The 16,344-nt window shown below is 47.8% G+C and overlaps 1 protein-coding gene across 21 annotated transcripts in view; it reads left to right on the top strand.

Moving 5' to 3' along the window:
* Nucleotides 1-16,063, top strand: part of MAGI2 (membrane associated guanylate kinase, WW and PDZ domain containing 2) — a 1,584,028-nt gene extending 1,567,965 nt beyond the window's left edge. For 17 of the 21 annotated variants that reach the window (XM_070071222.1, XM_070071223.1, XM_070071215.1 and 14 more), the window contains one exon: nt 13,227-16,063. In XM_070071222.1, the coding sequence (XP_069927323.1) occupies nt 13,227-13,882 (656 nt within the window). In that variant the 3' untranslated portion in view covers nt 13,883-16,063. The remainder of the gene's footprint in view (nt 1-13,226) is intronic. The other 4 variants (XM_070071224.1, XM_070071231.1, XM_070071228.1 and 1 more) reach the window with 2 other exon arrangements.
* Nucleotides 16,064-16,344: the final 281 nt, after the last annotated feature.

The following is a 16,344-nucleotide window of genomic DNA, read 5'->3' as shown; positions in this document are numbered from 1 at the left end:
AACAGCTTCTACACAGCTGCCTCCAGTTCAACCAATAGACTGTGGGACCTGCTCCTGATTGGAGGAGAGCAGCGTACTCGGCGTGTGGGTAGCAGAGTTGGGATTGGTGGAAAAGGACTATGAAGGAGGAGAGAGACAACATGCACGAGGAACATCTGAAGGAACACCTGTGCAGCCCCCAAGATAGCCAGCCGGCGGTGTGCCGCTCCCCTGCAGAAGTGGGGAAAGTGGCCAGGGGGAACCGCCCTTCCACGGAGGTGGAAGGGACGGTAGCCAACCCGGGAAGAACCAGCAGCAAACCCGGGGAGGGCCGAGCAGACAAAAGAACAGCGCAGGGTCCTGTGTCGTTCCTCCACGAAGACGGGGAGCGACAGTTTGCTATGCCTTTTCCTTTCTCTTTTCTCTTGTCCTTTTGGAACACCCATAAGTTGAATGTTTGCTTGCTTTGGGTGTCCAGTAAGTCTTTTTTTGGATGGCTGTTATTTCAAAATGTTTGTTTTCAATTCTGCCACCTCAGTTCTGCTGCTGAGTTCCCAATTATTTTTTTATATTTTTATTTTTTATTTATTTATTTATTTATTTATTTATTTTTGACAGGCAGAGTGGACAGTGAGAGAGAGAGACAGAGAGACAGGTCTTCCTTTGCCGTTGGTTCACCCTCCAATGGCTGCTGCGGCTGGCGCGCTGCGGCCGGCGCACCGTGCTGATCCGATAGCAGGAGCCAGGTGCTTTTCCTGGTCTCCCATGGGGTGCAGGGCCCAAGCACCTGGGCCATCCTCCACTGCACTTCCCCGGCCACAGCAGAGAGCTGGCCTGGAAGAGGGGCAACCGGGACAGAATCCAGCGCCCCAACCGGGACTGGAACCTGGTGTGCCGGCGCCGCAAGGCGGAGGATTAGCCTAGTGAGCCATGGTGCCGGCCCCCAATTATTTTTAAATTTATTTGTTGAGCTCCTTAGATGCAAGAATATGGATTGGTTCTTTTCTCATTATCTCTACCGATGCTGAATTTCTCTTTCAAGTCATGAGTTATCTTCCTGATTTCACTGAATGATCAGCCCCTTGTTCACTTGCATCTCATTAAGTTCCCTTAATATTGTTTTGTTCCTTGTCAGGCGAATCATCGATTTTCACTTCCGTGTGGTCTGTTGCTACTGAGTTATTGTGCTTCTTTTGGAGGCAGCATGTGACCTTGTTTTTCTTTTTAGGTATTTATTTATTTGAGAGAATTACAGACAGAGAGAGGGGGAGAAAGTTCTTCCATCCACTGGTTCACTCCCCAAATGGCAAGAACAGCCAGAACTAAGCCAATCTGAAGCCAGGAGCCAGGAGCTTCTTCTGGGTCTCCCATGTGGGTGCAGGGGCCCAAGGACTTGGGCCATCCTCTGTGCTTTCCCAGGTATAATAACAGAGAACTAGATAGGAAGAGGTGCAGCCAGGACATGAACCAGCGCCCATATGGGATGCTGGCACAGCAGGCGGAGGCTTAGCCCACTATGTCATAGTGCCAGCCCTGTGTGACCTTGTTTTTCGTGCTTCTTGTTTTATTGTGTGGGTTTTGTGCATCTGGTGGGTCATCTGCTTTTACCAGTTTTATAAGGTGGCTTTTGTAGTAAAAGACTTTCTGCTGGTGATGTGTCCTGGAGTGCTGGCTGGATACGCTGTGTTGGCTTTGGTCCCACGTAGGTGCTTCAGTCCTCTTTGTGTAGGCGTCTCTTCAGCTGTAATCAATGTTGGTGACATCTGTGGGTGTCTCAGTGGCCTAGGGTGCAGGGATTGTGGGATTGCACCACCACGGGGATGCTGCTCCCTTGGATGGAGCCAGTCTGCTGGCAACTCTGAGTGCAGTGCACTTGGCTTGCACTTCTCCGTTTCTGCACATAATGTGAGGGTGGGGCACTGAGATGAGTATCTTTAAAATACATAGCTTTATCCCAGACTTTGAGAAGTCTAATGTTATCCCTGATTCCAGCTTATATTTCCAATATTTTCATACATCAGCGCTCTAAACATAAGGTGTATCCTGTGTCCAAAGTCCAAATACAAATGACATCTCACAGTCTCCATTAGAAACAACTGTGAATCTGCTTCTGATGATCACTTAGACGGGACACTAACGTGAAGAAATCAATGCCCGTTTCCCAGTCAGAATAGCAGAGAGCAAAGGCATGCAGGGACGATGTGCCAGCTGCTTGCAGAACATCACCCAGTAGAGACAGCCATTCAGCGACCCAGCTCATGGCCACACGATGTGTGGTCTTTCAATAAGCTACATAATCCCCTGTGTCTCGGTTTGCTCATCTGTAGAATGTGCTTATAGCTGTGTGGTAACATGAGCTGATGTGCTTCACAGCCTTAAAAGAGTGCCTGGCACTCAATAAGGACCTCAGTCAGTGTCAGATGTTACCATTGCCCATAGTACCAATACTATTAGTTTCTTCCAGAACAATCTAATTCAAAAAGCAATCATTAGGTCCTATACTTGGAGGAAAGCAATGCAGGAACCCTTAGATCTTAAGGCACCACCCAACCCCAAAGCAGGAATCCTTGGGCCCACTAGTGAGATGTGAGGAAGGTGACAGGCCCTCTCTCCCCTGCCCTGTCCCTGGCTGCCTTCTCAGGCCTTCTCCCTTAGGCCTCAGCACAGGATAAAATCACCCCTTACTGGGATATGGGTCACATTGATTTTTTTTTTTTTTTGTAGAAATGTTTGCCAGAGATAAGAGCCTCCTGGGATGAGCAAGACCCCAGATCCCTATTTACTATAACAAGCAGTTTATTCCTCGAGGGTCAGCCCTCTGGTTACTGTCCCTGGGGTTACATTTCACAAAATCAACATCCACTGAGTCAGTTTCTGGAGAAGACTTTTCTTATCTTTTTCACATGAAGTGAAAATACAGTACATTTTCTTTTTCTTTTTTTTCCCCAGAGAAACCATTTATTTAAAGAGTACAATTTTCATAAGTACAACTTTAAGAATATAGTGATTCTTCCCATCATACCTGCCCTCCCACCCCACCTCCTCCCTCCTATCCCATTCCCAGTCCCATTCTCCATAAGGAGAAAAAAAAATAACTGTTCCTCGACAGTCAAGACAAGGGCTCTTCAAGTCATTGCTTCTCAAAGTGCCACTTTCACTTCTACAGATTTCCTTTTAGGTGTTCTCTTAGTTATCACAGATCAGGGACAACATATGGCATTTGTCCCTTTGGGTTGGCTTATTTTACTCAATATGATGCTTTCCAGATTCAACCGTTTTGTTGCAAATGAGATTTCATTTTTTAAAAGATTTTATTTATTTATTTGAAAGTCAGAGTTAGAAGGAGAGGCAGAGAGAAAGAGAGGTCTTCCATCCACTGGTTCACTCCCCCCAACAGCTGCAACGGCCAGAGCTGAAGGCAGGAGCCAGGAGCTTCCTCCAGATCTCCCACACGGGTGCAGGGGCCCTAGGACTCCGGCCATCCTCCACTGCTTTCCCAGCCCATAGCAGAGAGCTGGATAGGAAGTAGAGCAGCTGGGAATCGAACTGGTGCCCATATGGGATGCCGGCACAGCAGGCGGCAGCTTCACCCACCATGCCACAGTGGCGGCCCCTCATTTTTTTACCACTGTGTAGCTGCAATACATAGGAGTGCAGATAACTCTTTCATATGCTGATTTCATTTCCCTTGAATAAATTCCCAGGAGTGGGATGGCTGGGTCATATGGTAGGTCTATATTCAGATTTCTGAGGTATCTCCATACTGTCTTCCACAGTGGCTATACCAATTTACATTCCCACCAACAGTGGATTAGGGTACCTTTTTCCCCACATTCTCACCAGCATTTGTTGTTCATTGATTTCTGTATGAAAGCCATTCTACCCAGGGTGAGGTGAAACCTTATTATGGTTTATTTGCATCTCACTGAGGCTAGTGATACTGAACATTTTTTTCATGTGTCTGTTGGCCATTTGGATTTCCTCTTTTGAAAAATACCTGTTTAAGTCCTTGGCCCATCTCTTAACTGGGTTGTTTTTTGTTGTTGTTGTTGTGGAGTTTCTTGATCTCTTTATATATTCTGGTTATTAATCCTTTATCAGTTGCATTGTTTGCAAATAATTTCTCCCATTTTGTTGGTTGCCTCTTCATTTTTCTGAGTGTTTTTTTGCAATGCAGAAGTTTCTCAATTTGATGTAATCCCACTTGTTGATTTAGGCTTTGATTTCCTGTGCCTCTGGGGTCTTTTCCAAGACATCTTTGCCTGTGCCAATGTCTTGCAGGGTTCCCCAATGTTCTCTAGTAATTTGATGGTATCAGGTTATAGATTTAGGCCTTTAATCTTTCTGAAAGGATTTTTGTGTAAGGTGTATGGTAGGGGTCCTGCTTCATACTCATGCATGTGGAAATCCAGTTTTCCCAGCACCACTTGTTGAAGAGACTGTTCTTGTTCCAGGGATTTGTTTTAGCTCCTTGATCAAATATAAGTTGGTAGTAGATGCATGGATTGATTTCTGGTGCTTCTATTCTGTTCCATTGGTCTAGCCATCTGTTTTTGTACCAGTACCAGGTTGTTTTGATTATAACTGCTTTCTAGTATGTCTTGAAATTTGGTATTGTGATGCCACCAAATTTGTTTTTGTTGTATTAGATTGTTTTAGCAATCGCTATATTCCTAAAGCTATACCTATGAAATTTATATTTATTAAATAAAAGCTTTCTAAAAAATATTGTTTTAGCTATTCAAGGTCTCCTGTGCTTCCATATGAACTTCAGCATCATTTTTTTCTAGATCTAAGAAGAATGCTTTTGGTATTTTATTGGTATCACATTGAATCTATAAATTGCTTTAGAAGAATGGACATTTTGATGATATTGATTATCCCAATCCATGAACATGGAAGATTTTTTTCCCATTTTTTGGTATCTTCTTCTATTTGTTTCTTTAATGTTTTGTAATTCTCATTGTAGAGATATTTGACATCCTTGGTTAAATTTATTCTAAGGTATTTGATTTTTTTTGTAGCTATTGTGAATAGGATCCATCTTAGAAGTTCTTTTTCAGTCATGGCATTGTCTGTGTATACGAGGCTGTTGATATTTGTGTATTGATTTTATACCCTGCTACTTTACCAAACTCTTCTGTGAGTTCCAATAATCTCTTGGTGGAGTCCTTTGGATCCCCTATATAAAATCATGTCATCTGCAAATAGGAATAGTTTGACTTCCTCATTCCCAATTTGAATCCCTTTGATTTCTTTTTGTCGTCTAATGGCTCTGGCTAAAATTTCCAGGACTATACTGAATAGCAATGGTGAGAGTGGGCATCCTTGTCTGGTTCTGGATCTCAGTGGGAATGCTTCCAACTTTTCCCCATTCAATAGGACTTTGGCCATGATTTGTCATAAATTGCCTTGTGTTAAGGAACATTCCTTCTATACCCAGTTTGCTTAGAGTTTTTGTCACGAAAGGGTGTTGTATTTTATCAAATGCTTTCTCTGCATGCTATTGAGATAATCGCATGGTTTTTGTTCTGCAGTTTTTTAAATGTAACGTATCACATTGACTGATTTGCGAGTGTTGATAAATCCTTGCATACCAGGGACGATAAATCCCTCTTGGTCTGGGTGAATGATCTTTCTGATATGCTGTTGGATTCAACTGGTCAGAATTTTGCTGAGGATTTTGCACATTTTATTTTTCAACACTGCTGAGCTCCTGAAAGGGAATGTAAGAGACGATATATCTTTTGGCAAAAGTAATGGTCCGTGTGTATAACTTGTATATTTATGTCTTAGCCAGTATTTTTTGTAAGATCTATTTATTTATTTATGTATTTTAAAGGCAGAGTTACAGAGAGAGAGGTAGAGACAGAGAAAAAGAGTTCTTCCATCTGCTGTTCATGCCCCAGAGGACCGCAACAGGCAGGGCTGGGCAAAGCTGAAGCCAGGAGCCAGGAGCTCCATTCAGGTTTCCCACATGGGTGGCAGGGGCCCAAGCACTTGGGCCATCTTCTGCTGCTTTCCCAGGCATATTAGCAGTAAGATGGATTGGAAGTGGAGCAGCTGGGACTCAGATGGGATGCAGCTTACCCTGCTGTGCTACACCAACCAATCTGTTTTCTTGAAAAGATCCAAACTGGCAACAACTAACAGAAAGTGGTGGTTCTAACTTAGAAAAGACTTAATTCTGCCACAAGGGCAGGAGAGATATTGAGAGCCTGCCTGATTGTGGGTTCATCTGAACATCCCATGGCATGCTGGCTCAGGACTCCCCGGGGACGAGTCTCTTCAAGCAAAGCCACTATTGCACCATTACAGCTGGCAGGATCATCCAGGGGAGGAACTTCTGTACAAAAGCAGGGAAACCTGAACCATGCGCCCTTGGAACCAGGGCTTTTCCACCAAGACAGTGGGGAATTCTTCCCAGTGACTTCCTCCCTCAGTGCATCTCCCACCGAGCTCGGAGTTTTTCCCTCTTACTTCAAGCACGCATTGCATTTCAGCGCCACACTCCCTCCCAGAACTGATCAAAGCCACAGACACAAACCTGTTCTTGACTGATTAGGCTTGCAGTGAAAAGCTTGTGCCCGCAACTAGGTATTGGGTTTCAAGTCTTCCATTCCCATTTGCAGAACAGATTTATTCACTCTTCGAATATTCATCGAGCACTTACTTTGTGTCAAGCACTGTTAAGTTCACTGGGATCCCACAAGAGCATTGTGGTCACTGTCCTCGTGGTTTATAACTAGCAAATCGAATAAACAAAAAAAAATACGATCATGAGTTGTACGTACTGTGAGAAAGTAAGAGCAGGATGCTGATGAGGAAGGCAGAGTAGCTGCTGCAGACTGGAATGCTCTGGGGTGACAAGTGGAATCCTGAGGGACAGGGCTGGCACTGTGGCGCAGCAGGTAAAGCCGCCACCCACAATGCCCGCATCCCATATGGGTACCGGTTCGAATTCTGCTTGCTCCACTTCTGATCCAGCTCTCTGCAGCAGAAGATGGCTCCAGTACTTGGGCCTCTACTACCCACATAGGAGACCTGAAAGAAGCTACTGGCTCCTGGTTTGGCCTGGCCCAGCCCTGGGCCAGCCCTGGGCTGTTGGGGCCATTTGGGGAGTGAACCAGTAGACAGAAGATCTCTCTCTTTCTCTCTCTCTCTCTCTCTCTATATATATATATATACACATATATAGGCAAATATATATATATATGCCTTTCAAATAAATAAATAAATCTTAAGAAAGAAAGAAAGAAAGAGAATCTGAATAGATGAGAAAGAACCCATCGTGTGACTAGCAGAAGGAAGAGCCTCCCCCAGCTGAGAAGTCAATGGAGACATCCCAGAATACAAAACATGCTTGGTGCTGCTTGAGGATTTAAACAGAGACCAGTGTGGGTGGAGATTAGGAGATGAAGCTGGGGCTTTTGTAGGATTTGCTAATACTTTTAGATTTTTAGTCTCAAAGCAGTGGGAAACCAATGACAGTTTTATGCAAAAGAACAGCATGTTCTAATGTCTGTCTCAAAAAGATTGTTGTGAATGCAACATGGAGAGGTACCAAAGGAAAGAGTGGACTGTGGCCATAGGCCATGTGAGAAGTGAGAGCTTGGGGGGCCAGTCCCTTGGATAGGGTCACAGGGTTCGTTTTCCTGGGGAGGGTGTGTGGTTCCCAGTCTACTACACTTCTATCTTTCTCTTGTACTGTTTCTGAATAGCTGAAATTCATTTTTTGAAATTTTTTAAATATTTGAAAAGCAGAATTACTGGGGGTAGTGGGGGAGACAGAGAGAGAGAGAGAGAGGTCTTCCATCTGTTGGTTCATTCCCCAAATGGCCACAACAGCTGGGGCTGGGCCAAGCCTAAGCTAGGAGCCTGGAACTCCATGCATGCCTCCTATGTAGATGGCAGGAGCCCAAGCACTTGAGCAACACTGCTGCTTTCCTAGGTGCATTAGCAGAGAACTGGATTGGAAGTAGAACAGCCAGGACTCAAACCCATGCCCATATAGGATGCTAGCACCACAGACAGTGGCTTAATCTGCTGTGCCACAATGCTGGCTCCCAGTTTTTGAAATCTCTGCCTCCAGCAGTATCCCCAAGGGTTTATGAAAGACATCCACCCTGTGGCTTCTTTGAACAGTGATTATATTGAGTCAACCAAACTGGTTGCCACCTTCCAGGGACCGCCCTGTATCTTGAGCTGTGGTGGTACAGGGGAGTGTAAGTTGACAGAATCCATCTGTATTTGAAGATAAGAAGAATCCGTCTTTCAAATGGGTTGTGTTTGTGAAGCAAGGGAGAGAAAGGAATCAAGGCTGAGTCCACGTGACAACTGTGCCTTCACCAGCATGCGGAAATGAAAGAGGGAACAGCATGGGCTCGGGGAGAAAAGAGTGCTCTTCTGCACTTGTTCAGGGGAGGATGCCAATGACTCCAAGTAGAGAAACCAAGAAGGCCAATGGATACACCAACATGGCACCCAGCAGAAATGCCTGGGAGTATTGTTGCATAAAAGCCACATGAGGGTCTGGCGCTGTGGCATAGTGGGTAAAGCCACCATTTGCAGTGCCGGCATCCCAAATGGGCACCGGTTCAAGTCCTGGAAGCTCCATTTCCAATCTAGCTCTCTGCTATGGCCTGCAAAAGCAGTGGAAGATGGCCCAAGTGCTTGGGCCCCTGCACCCAAGTGGGAGACCCAGGAGAAGCTCCTGGCTCCTGGCTTCAGATTGGTGCAGCTCCGGCCATTGCCGCCATCTGGGGAGTGAACTAGTGGATGGAAGACCTCTCTCTCTATCTCTCTGTCTCTCTGTCTCTCACGGAACCCCACAGGAGCCTGCACATTAAATTGAGAAGGGACTGTCAGAATGGTAGGGAAAGAGCAGAATAGGGCAGGGGCACAGCCAGGAGGCCAGTGTGGGTCTAGAAGCAGCCAACTATGGGGAAATGTGGTGAGATAAAGCATTTGCATGCAAATGGCACGGAGAGGTGTCCTCTGGGCTTGACAACCCAAAGGTCACCGTTGACCTTGACAAGAGCAGTTTCACTGGGGTGAGGGTAGTGGGGGAAGGCAGGCTGAGCAAGTCAGTTTGGAATGCAAGTCTTTCTCCTTCCTCCTTTTGGTCAACGGACTTGGGGACCTTGCTAAGACACGGGGGAGGTAGGAACCCCAGCAGGCCAGACATGGCTGCCTTTCTGTTGTCTCCGGAACACAGTTAAAGCATCTCAGACAGGAAGCCTGCTGTGGAGGACGGCTTCCTTGGCGACCACCAAAGAAGACAGGAAGGGAGGGAGAGAAACCCAAACCATGCACTGAAAGAACTGAACTGGATGCATTCTTCTGGCTACTGAATGTCAACATTGTGTGAAAACTCAAGCTGGCAATGTTAGGGGAGGGTCCTTCCTCTCCACCACCATTCATGTCACCTTGATGACGTAGATGAGAGCGCCACAGGGTAAAGGGGCCACCCGCTGAGCTTGACAGGCTCATGCCTGGGCAGACACCTCATGTCTGGATTGAACTGGCCACTTCCTGTGCAGAAAAATGAAAAACATTGAACCACACATATAAACATCCATCTTTCAAATCCTTTTACTTTATGATCTTAGTTAATTTTAAAATCTGATTGAGCTTTAGTTTCTCCCACTGTTAAGTATTTAATGACTTATAAACAAACACTTGAGGAATCTTTATGGTAATAGGAATTCCATGGTATTTGTGAGCGATTTCACCTTTGTGTTTACTGCATGAGGGAACTCCACATAGGGGTGAGCAAAGGTAGAAAGAGAAAAGAGCTGCTCTCTGCGTCTCAGGGGTAATGTAAGGCCAGCTAATGATGGATGTTTATATGTGTGGTTTAATGCCTGCCATTTTTCTGTTTGTTTTGTTTTGTTTGTAAGATTTACTTACTTACTTGAGAGGCAGAGTTACAGACAGAAGGTGAGACAGAGAGGTCTTCCATCTGCTAGTTCACTCTCCAAATGGCCACAATGGATGGAACTAGGCCAATACGAAGCCAAGGGCCAGGAGCTTCTTCCAGGTCTCCCACATGAGTGCAGGGGCCCAAGCACTTGGGCCATCTTCTACTGCTTCCCCAGGCCATCAGCAGGGAGCTGGATCGGAAGTGGAGTAGCCAGGACTCGAACCAGTGCCATTATGGGATGCCGGGACCACAGGCAGATGCTTAACCTACTATGCTACAGTGCCAGTCCTGTCATTTTTCTTAATAAGAACATTCCAGTTCAATATTATATATGTGGGAAGTAAGATGTCTGGAAATAAATGCTAAGTTCTCTGTTCAGTGATGGGATCCAGTTCCTGTTGATCAACAATGGACAATGAACACATCCTTCTCACATGCTTTAAGCACCCCCCCCCTCTTTTTTTTTTTTAAGTTTTAATTTATTTGAAAGGCAGAGTGACAGAGAGGGTGATTCAGAGAGAGTGAAATATTCCAGCCACTGATTCACTCCCCAAAAGTCTGCTGGAGTCAGGAACTCCATCCAAGTCTCCCATGTGGGTGGTAGAGACTCAAGCACGTGGCCCATCTCCCACAGCCTTCCCAGGTATGTTAGCAAGAAGGTGGATGGAAAGCAGAGCAGCCACGACGGGAACCTGATACGTGACCCTGGTGTCGTAAGCAGCGGCCTAACCCGCCGTGCCGCAATGCCAGCCCCGTACTTTGATCCTCTTTGCAAGGTGACATCTTGAGACAATCTCTTCAGGAAGTAAAAAAATGGTGAGACACCCAAGATGTTACTCCTGGCTGGCCCATTTTGTAATCTTGGTCAAGTGATTTAACCTCTCTCTGCTTCAATTCCTCCTCCAGGAAATGATGTGAATAATATCAACCTTCTCCCTGTGTCTCAGAAGTAATTTGAGGCCAGCTAATTGACTCTACCATATGAGATGCAATGGTGGGGAAAAGAGCTATTAAAATGTGGAATATCATTACCATGCTCCATGTCAGAGATGACCATTTCATAAGCTACCCTCTGGTTAGCCCTTTTGGAAAAAAGAAAGAAAGAAAGAAACACACACTTCTAACATTCTAAGCAAAAATCTTCCTATCTTCAAGGAATTGCCACTGTCATTCGTTTGATCTTAAACTCTAACCCAGTCCTGGGTGGAACATATTTCCATTTTCACCACATACATTTGTGCTTGAAGATTTCAGCGTATTCTCCGAGGTAACCCAAGGACACCTGAGGTGCAGCAAACCACACCTGGGGAGCCTGGCGTGACCGACCCAGTGTTTTCAGAACCTTGCCTGTTAGAGGCTCTCTGGCCTATTTGTTAAGTCATCTGTGTTCCCCATCAGAGGGCTTGGGTTTGCTACTCAGCCCTGGCTCCTCACTGCAGCTTCCTGCTAATGAGGAACCCTAGAGACACCAGGTGATGCCTCAAGGAACTGCATTCTGCCACCCACAATGGAGACCAGGACCTGGCTCCCAGCTGTAGCCGTTGTGAGCATTTAGGTAGTGAACCAGTAATGAGGGAGCGCTCTCATGGTCCCTCTCACTTTTTCACTCTCTCTAACCTGTCTCTTTCTCTATCAAACAAATAACAGTGAAAAATAAAACCTCACCTGCAAACGTAATAGTTAGGTGATAGCTTCCACAAGAACGCAGTCCATAAATAGGCAGCCTCTGGAGCATGGCTCCCACATGAACAAAATCCCTAAGCACTGGGCAGCCATAGAGCACAGACGGCATGGACGTTATCCCCATCTTATAAAGCCTCTGTGTGAGGCTCACAGAGAGCTGATGGTTGGTGCAAAGTCGCGGCACTGACAGCAAATGCCAGAGGCAGGACTGGATGCCAGGTCTTCCGATGCTCCTCCAAGACATTCACTATGAGGATGTGAGTGGACATCAGTCCATAGCAGGCGAGGAGGAAAACTACTCCACTCAGATTTCACAGCAAAGAAACTTGCTTACGATCGATTTGACAAAGGGGGCCAAAATGATGGGGAAAAATCAACCCCGATGCCTTCTTTCCCTTCTCATCTCTTTACTAGTCAGTATCAAAGGCCACATAATAAATCCTCACCTTGACAACAAAGCGGACCCTTGCCATCCGTGGCCTGAGCATGCGCAGGGCAGTGACAGTCTCTGGACACGATGCACTGAGGCTGGTGTGTGGGGCTGAACCTCAGCTAAGGCGGGCAGCTCCCCTCTAGTTTCCTCCCTATGGCCGTTGACCGAGTCCACGAGGCGGGGGGGGGGGGGGGGGGGGGTTGCACTCGAGCATAGTTTTACAAAATGTGAGGCTCTCCCAAGGCCACGAGCCGTATTCCTCACAAATTCTCGAGGCTTTGTTGGGTAGGAGGCTCTCTGCTTCCAAGCTGCCTGCTGGAGTAGTGAGCGAGTCCAGGCTCATGTTGTGGCTCCTAGTAGAAACCAACTCAGATTCCCAACGCAGCTGTGGCCCTTCTGCCGTCTTCCCAACAGCGATTGTTTAAAAAAAAAAAAAAAAAAAAAGGCATGACTCATCTTTACCAAGCTGTTTTATACGTGTTTTGATGTCAATTGGGGGAATTTAAATCCTCATAAACGTTGAAAAGGAGATCTCCTAGAAGCAATCATTTCTAAAGTCCGGAGGCCTTCCATAATGTGAAAAACGACAATTCTTACAAAGACAAGCCAATACTGGTGGTTTTCAGATGAGGCCATCCAAAGCCCCGACTTGAGCTAAGACGCAGGCTTCGAGTGACACCTAACGGCTGAGAAAGTCACTCCCCCAAAAAACTGTTTCAAAATTATCCCAACCCGCGTTCTCCCTCCAAGCTTGTCTCAGAATCACCTGGGTGCCTGTTACCTACCCAAAAATAAAAATAAATTTAAAAGGTCCCGGGCGCTGGCCTCTTGCCGGCCTCGTCGCGAGGACTCGGCATCGCTCAAAACCACTCCGGGCCGACGCCAGTGTGCGGTGGAATTCGAGAACTGTCGATGCTAGTCCGCCACATCAGCCGCCCACACGGGGCTGCCGGACCCGCGGACATCTCCCGGCAGGCAGGCAGGCGGGCGGGCGGGCGGGCAGCCGGGGTCAGGCCACGGGATGAGGCCCGGCTGGCGCTGACCTCCGCGGTCGGCCTGACGGGGCCAGGGTCGGGAGGGACAGAGCGCGCGGGCCCGCACGGGGCGGGGGCGGCGGTCTGCGCGGGGCGCGGCGCGGCGCGGAGGGAGGCCGGGGTGCGGGGAGCCGTGAGGCGCGCCCCTAACGCCTGTGCTTGGTGTCCGCAGACGAACCCAGCGCCTGGAGTGCTGCCGCTGCCGCCGCCCCAGGTCTGCCGCAAGTAGGCGTCTCCCTGGAAGACATCCTCTCTCCATTCTCTCCATCACATCCAGCCCCACCCTCCGACCCTTCCCTCCAGATAGGCCCAGACCCCACTTGGGATATCAAAAGGGAACACGACGTTAGGAAACCAAAGGAGCTTTCAGCCGGCGGCCAGAAGAAGCAGCGCCTCGGGGAGCAGAGGGAGCGCTCGGCGAGCCCTCAGCGGGCCGCGCGGCCGAGGCTCGAGGAGGCGCCCGGCGGCCAGGGGCGGCCCGAGGCCGGCAGGCCCGCCTCGGAGGCCAGGGCGCCCGGGCCCGCGGCGGCGGACGCGGCGGACGCGACGCGGGCGGGCGGGCAGGAGGGTCCCCGCGCCGCGGCGGCCCCGGAGCCCGGCCGGCGCGAGGGTCCCGGGGCGGCGGCCGCGTTCGGCGGCGTGGGCGGCGTGAGCGCGCGGGAGGCCGAGGCCAGGGCGGGCGCGCGCGCGGGTTCCCGGCCGGGCCCGCGGCCGCCGGGGGTCGCCCCCGCGCGCAAGGCCTCGGTGGCGCCGGGGCCGTGGCGGGTGCCGGGCTCCGACAAGCTGCCGGGCGTGCTGAAGCCCGGCGCCTCGGCCGCCGGCAGATGAGCGGCGCGGCCGGCCGCCTCCACACGCAAGGCCACGCTTCCGAGGCTCCGTCTCGACGGCGTTTTAATTTATTGTCCCTTTCACACACCGCGTTAGATGCACGAGGCCACCCGGGCCTGGGAGCACCGGCCCGCAGCCCCCGCGTGTCCGCCGAGCGCGGGCGGACGGAACTGATCTTAAAAGACCCCCACCCGGGTCCGCGGCGGGGGGCCCGGGCAGCTACGGAAGAACCAAAACACAACGCGGAGAGGCAGTGCAGTGTAGCTTTAGCTTAACGAAGAGAGAAAAAAAAATACAATAAAACTCCCCCCACTGCATGAAGGATTTGGATGTCATCCAAACTTTAGATCAAGAAACTGGACACGTTAAGAGCAATCACAAACTGGAATTTCGCCTTAAAAACAAATATCAAACTGCACGGAGCAAGCGGAAACTGAGACGAGATTATATCTTTTAATTGATCTAAAGCGTTGTAAATAAATTGTTCTTGACGTATCTGGACAGGGGCTGAAGGGTTTCTTTGAAACGTTCGCCAACTGTTCGCCCATGACGTGTTCCCCGGCTCGCCCCTGGCGTCCGCAGCAGGAGGAGTCGGAAACCTTAGTGACTTCATCGGTGTGATGCTATTTTTTTTTTTTTTACTGCCATTTCTGTGATCAAGTCATTTTTCTGTACATTACCCAGTGTAGGAGAACAAACGGTTTTTTTTTTTTTTTTAATTGTATCTTAGGGAACAAGTCGCCATCAGTCGGAGTTTGGCAGTTGAGAGCCTAGATCGTCATTGGTTTCCCTCTGAAATAGGCATCTGTGGTGGATGGGCCGCAGCGCGGCGACGCCGCGGTCGGCGGTGTTCTGCTTCACTTGTTTTATTGTCTCGTTTTAAAACCCTCCTTCCATTCCCTCATTTGCACTTTGACAGAGCAAAGTATTGTCCTCTATTTTTCAGATTATAATGAATCTCTAATATTAAAAAATCACTATTATAACCAATTTATTTTCATTAAAGAACATGAGTCCTTTTAGCATTCCTTTCTGCTTCTCTTTCCTTGCTCCTCCTTTTGTTTCCATTTGGTTTGCTTTTGTCTTGTATTCTTTGCCAAATTTTTTTATTTCACTCGCAACTTCTAGATGTTTCTGTTTACCTTCACGGACCTGTGATTGATCCCCTAGAAAAATTCGGAGACTTTCCCTGCCTCTCTCCCCGCTGTTTTTAGCGTTTCTTTGGGAAAAGTTAGCTTGAGTTAATCAGCCATTGGCACTTACTGTAGCCACACATATTAAAAGACAAAACGTTTCTGAAGGCTTTTTATCTTTAACACGCCCTGAACCAATAAGGCCTCATTCTTCCCGGGTCCTGCCCCTTGCAGGAGGTCAAATGCAAATAAGCCGCACCTCCCTAGGCCTGCCTACTAGAAAGTCAAAGACCAGACCGGGTCCTTCAGGCCGGGTCACACACCGTGGCCTCCCTCTCCCCGCCCCCATCTTGGTCATTGCTCCCACCTGCGCTCTAGCGGTTTAATTTCCATCAGGCTTGGAGTCATTTGCTCGTTTGACAAGAGGGGACCATGGCTGACAGTCTCACGCGAAGGCTCTTGCAGCTTGTAAGAGCAATTTCCAAAATGAAACCCATTCATCATAAACAAAAGCACAAACACATGTAGCCATTTATAATACTTTCGGTTTAATCTCAATTAGTCTTTCTCCCCGGGGCTAGGAATCCAGTCTAGTTTTGCCATTAATTTATTGAATCTGATTTTGGACAATGCTTCTGTAGAGTAGCTGCACGTCCCTGTACTGTATCCTCCGACCTTTATTTTCCGTGTGTTACAAAAGGAACAAAAAGAAATGAGATTACACTTGCATAAACTCTATAATTTGCACAGTCCACAGCTACTACTGGTGCAGCAATTGCTTTATGCGGCTGTAATCCATAACCTGTGAAGACAGCACACCATCTAAATCCCATTCCAAATAATACTTCTGTGTAGTGTTAGCTGTGAATTTACCCTGTACAGCTGTATCTCTATAAATATAATTCCATGTATTAATAGTCACAGAAAGACTGTAAGTGAGCAACTATTTTTATGAAAACACACCACTATGGATAAATTAACTTTTACAGAAATCTTGTTTACTGTATGATATTCTAAAACACTGTCAAATAAAATATATATCCAAAAATCTTTTCTTTTTCCAACTATATAGGCTGTGTGTTAATTTGACATAGGTAATTCCTGGGGTGGGGGTTTCAATTCGGCTTTTAAAAACTGCAGTTTTCGGAGATTTTTAAAGTGTAAGTTTGTTGCTCCAAACAGAACTCGGAAACCTGACTAAATGCAGTGGCGTCACATGGGAAAGGTGGTGGACTTCTTATGGCCCGAATATACGGCGGGTCTCCTGGTGCTGCCCCTCAGCTTCCTCCATCATTTTCGGATTGGCAATGTGTTTGTGTTGCTTGCTGC

The sequence above is a fragment of the Oryctolagus cuniculus genome, chromosome 3, assembly GCF_964237555.1.
Source record: "Oryctolagus cuniculus chromosome 3, mOryCun1.1, whole genome shotgun sequence".
Classification (NCBI taxonomy): Eukaryota; Metazoa; Chordata; class Mammalia; order Lagomorpha; family Leporidae; genus Oryctolagus; species Oryctolagus cuniculus.
This window is presented reverse-complemented; position numbering and strand designations above follow the sequence as displayed.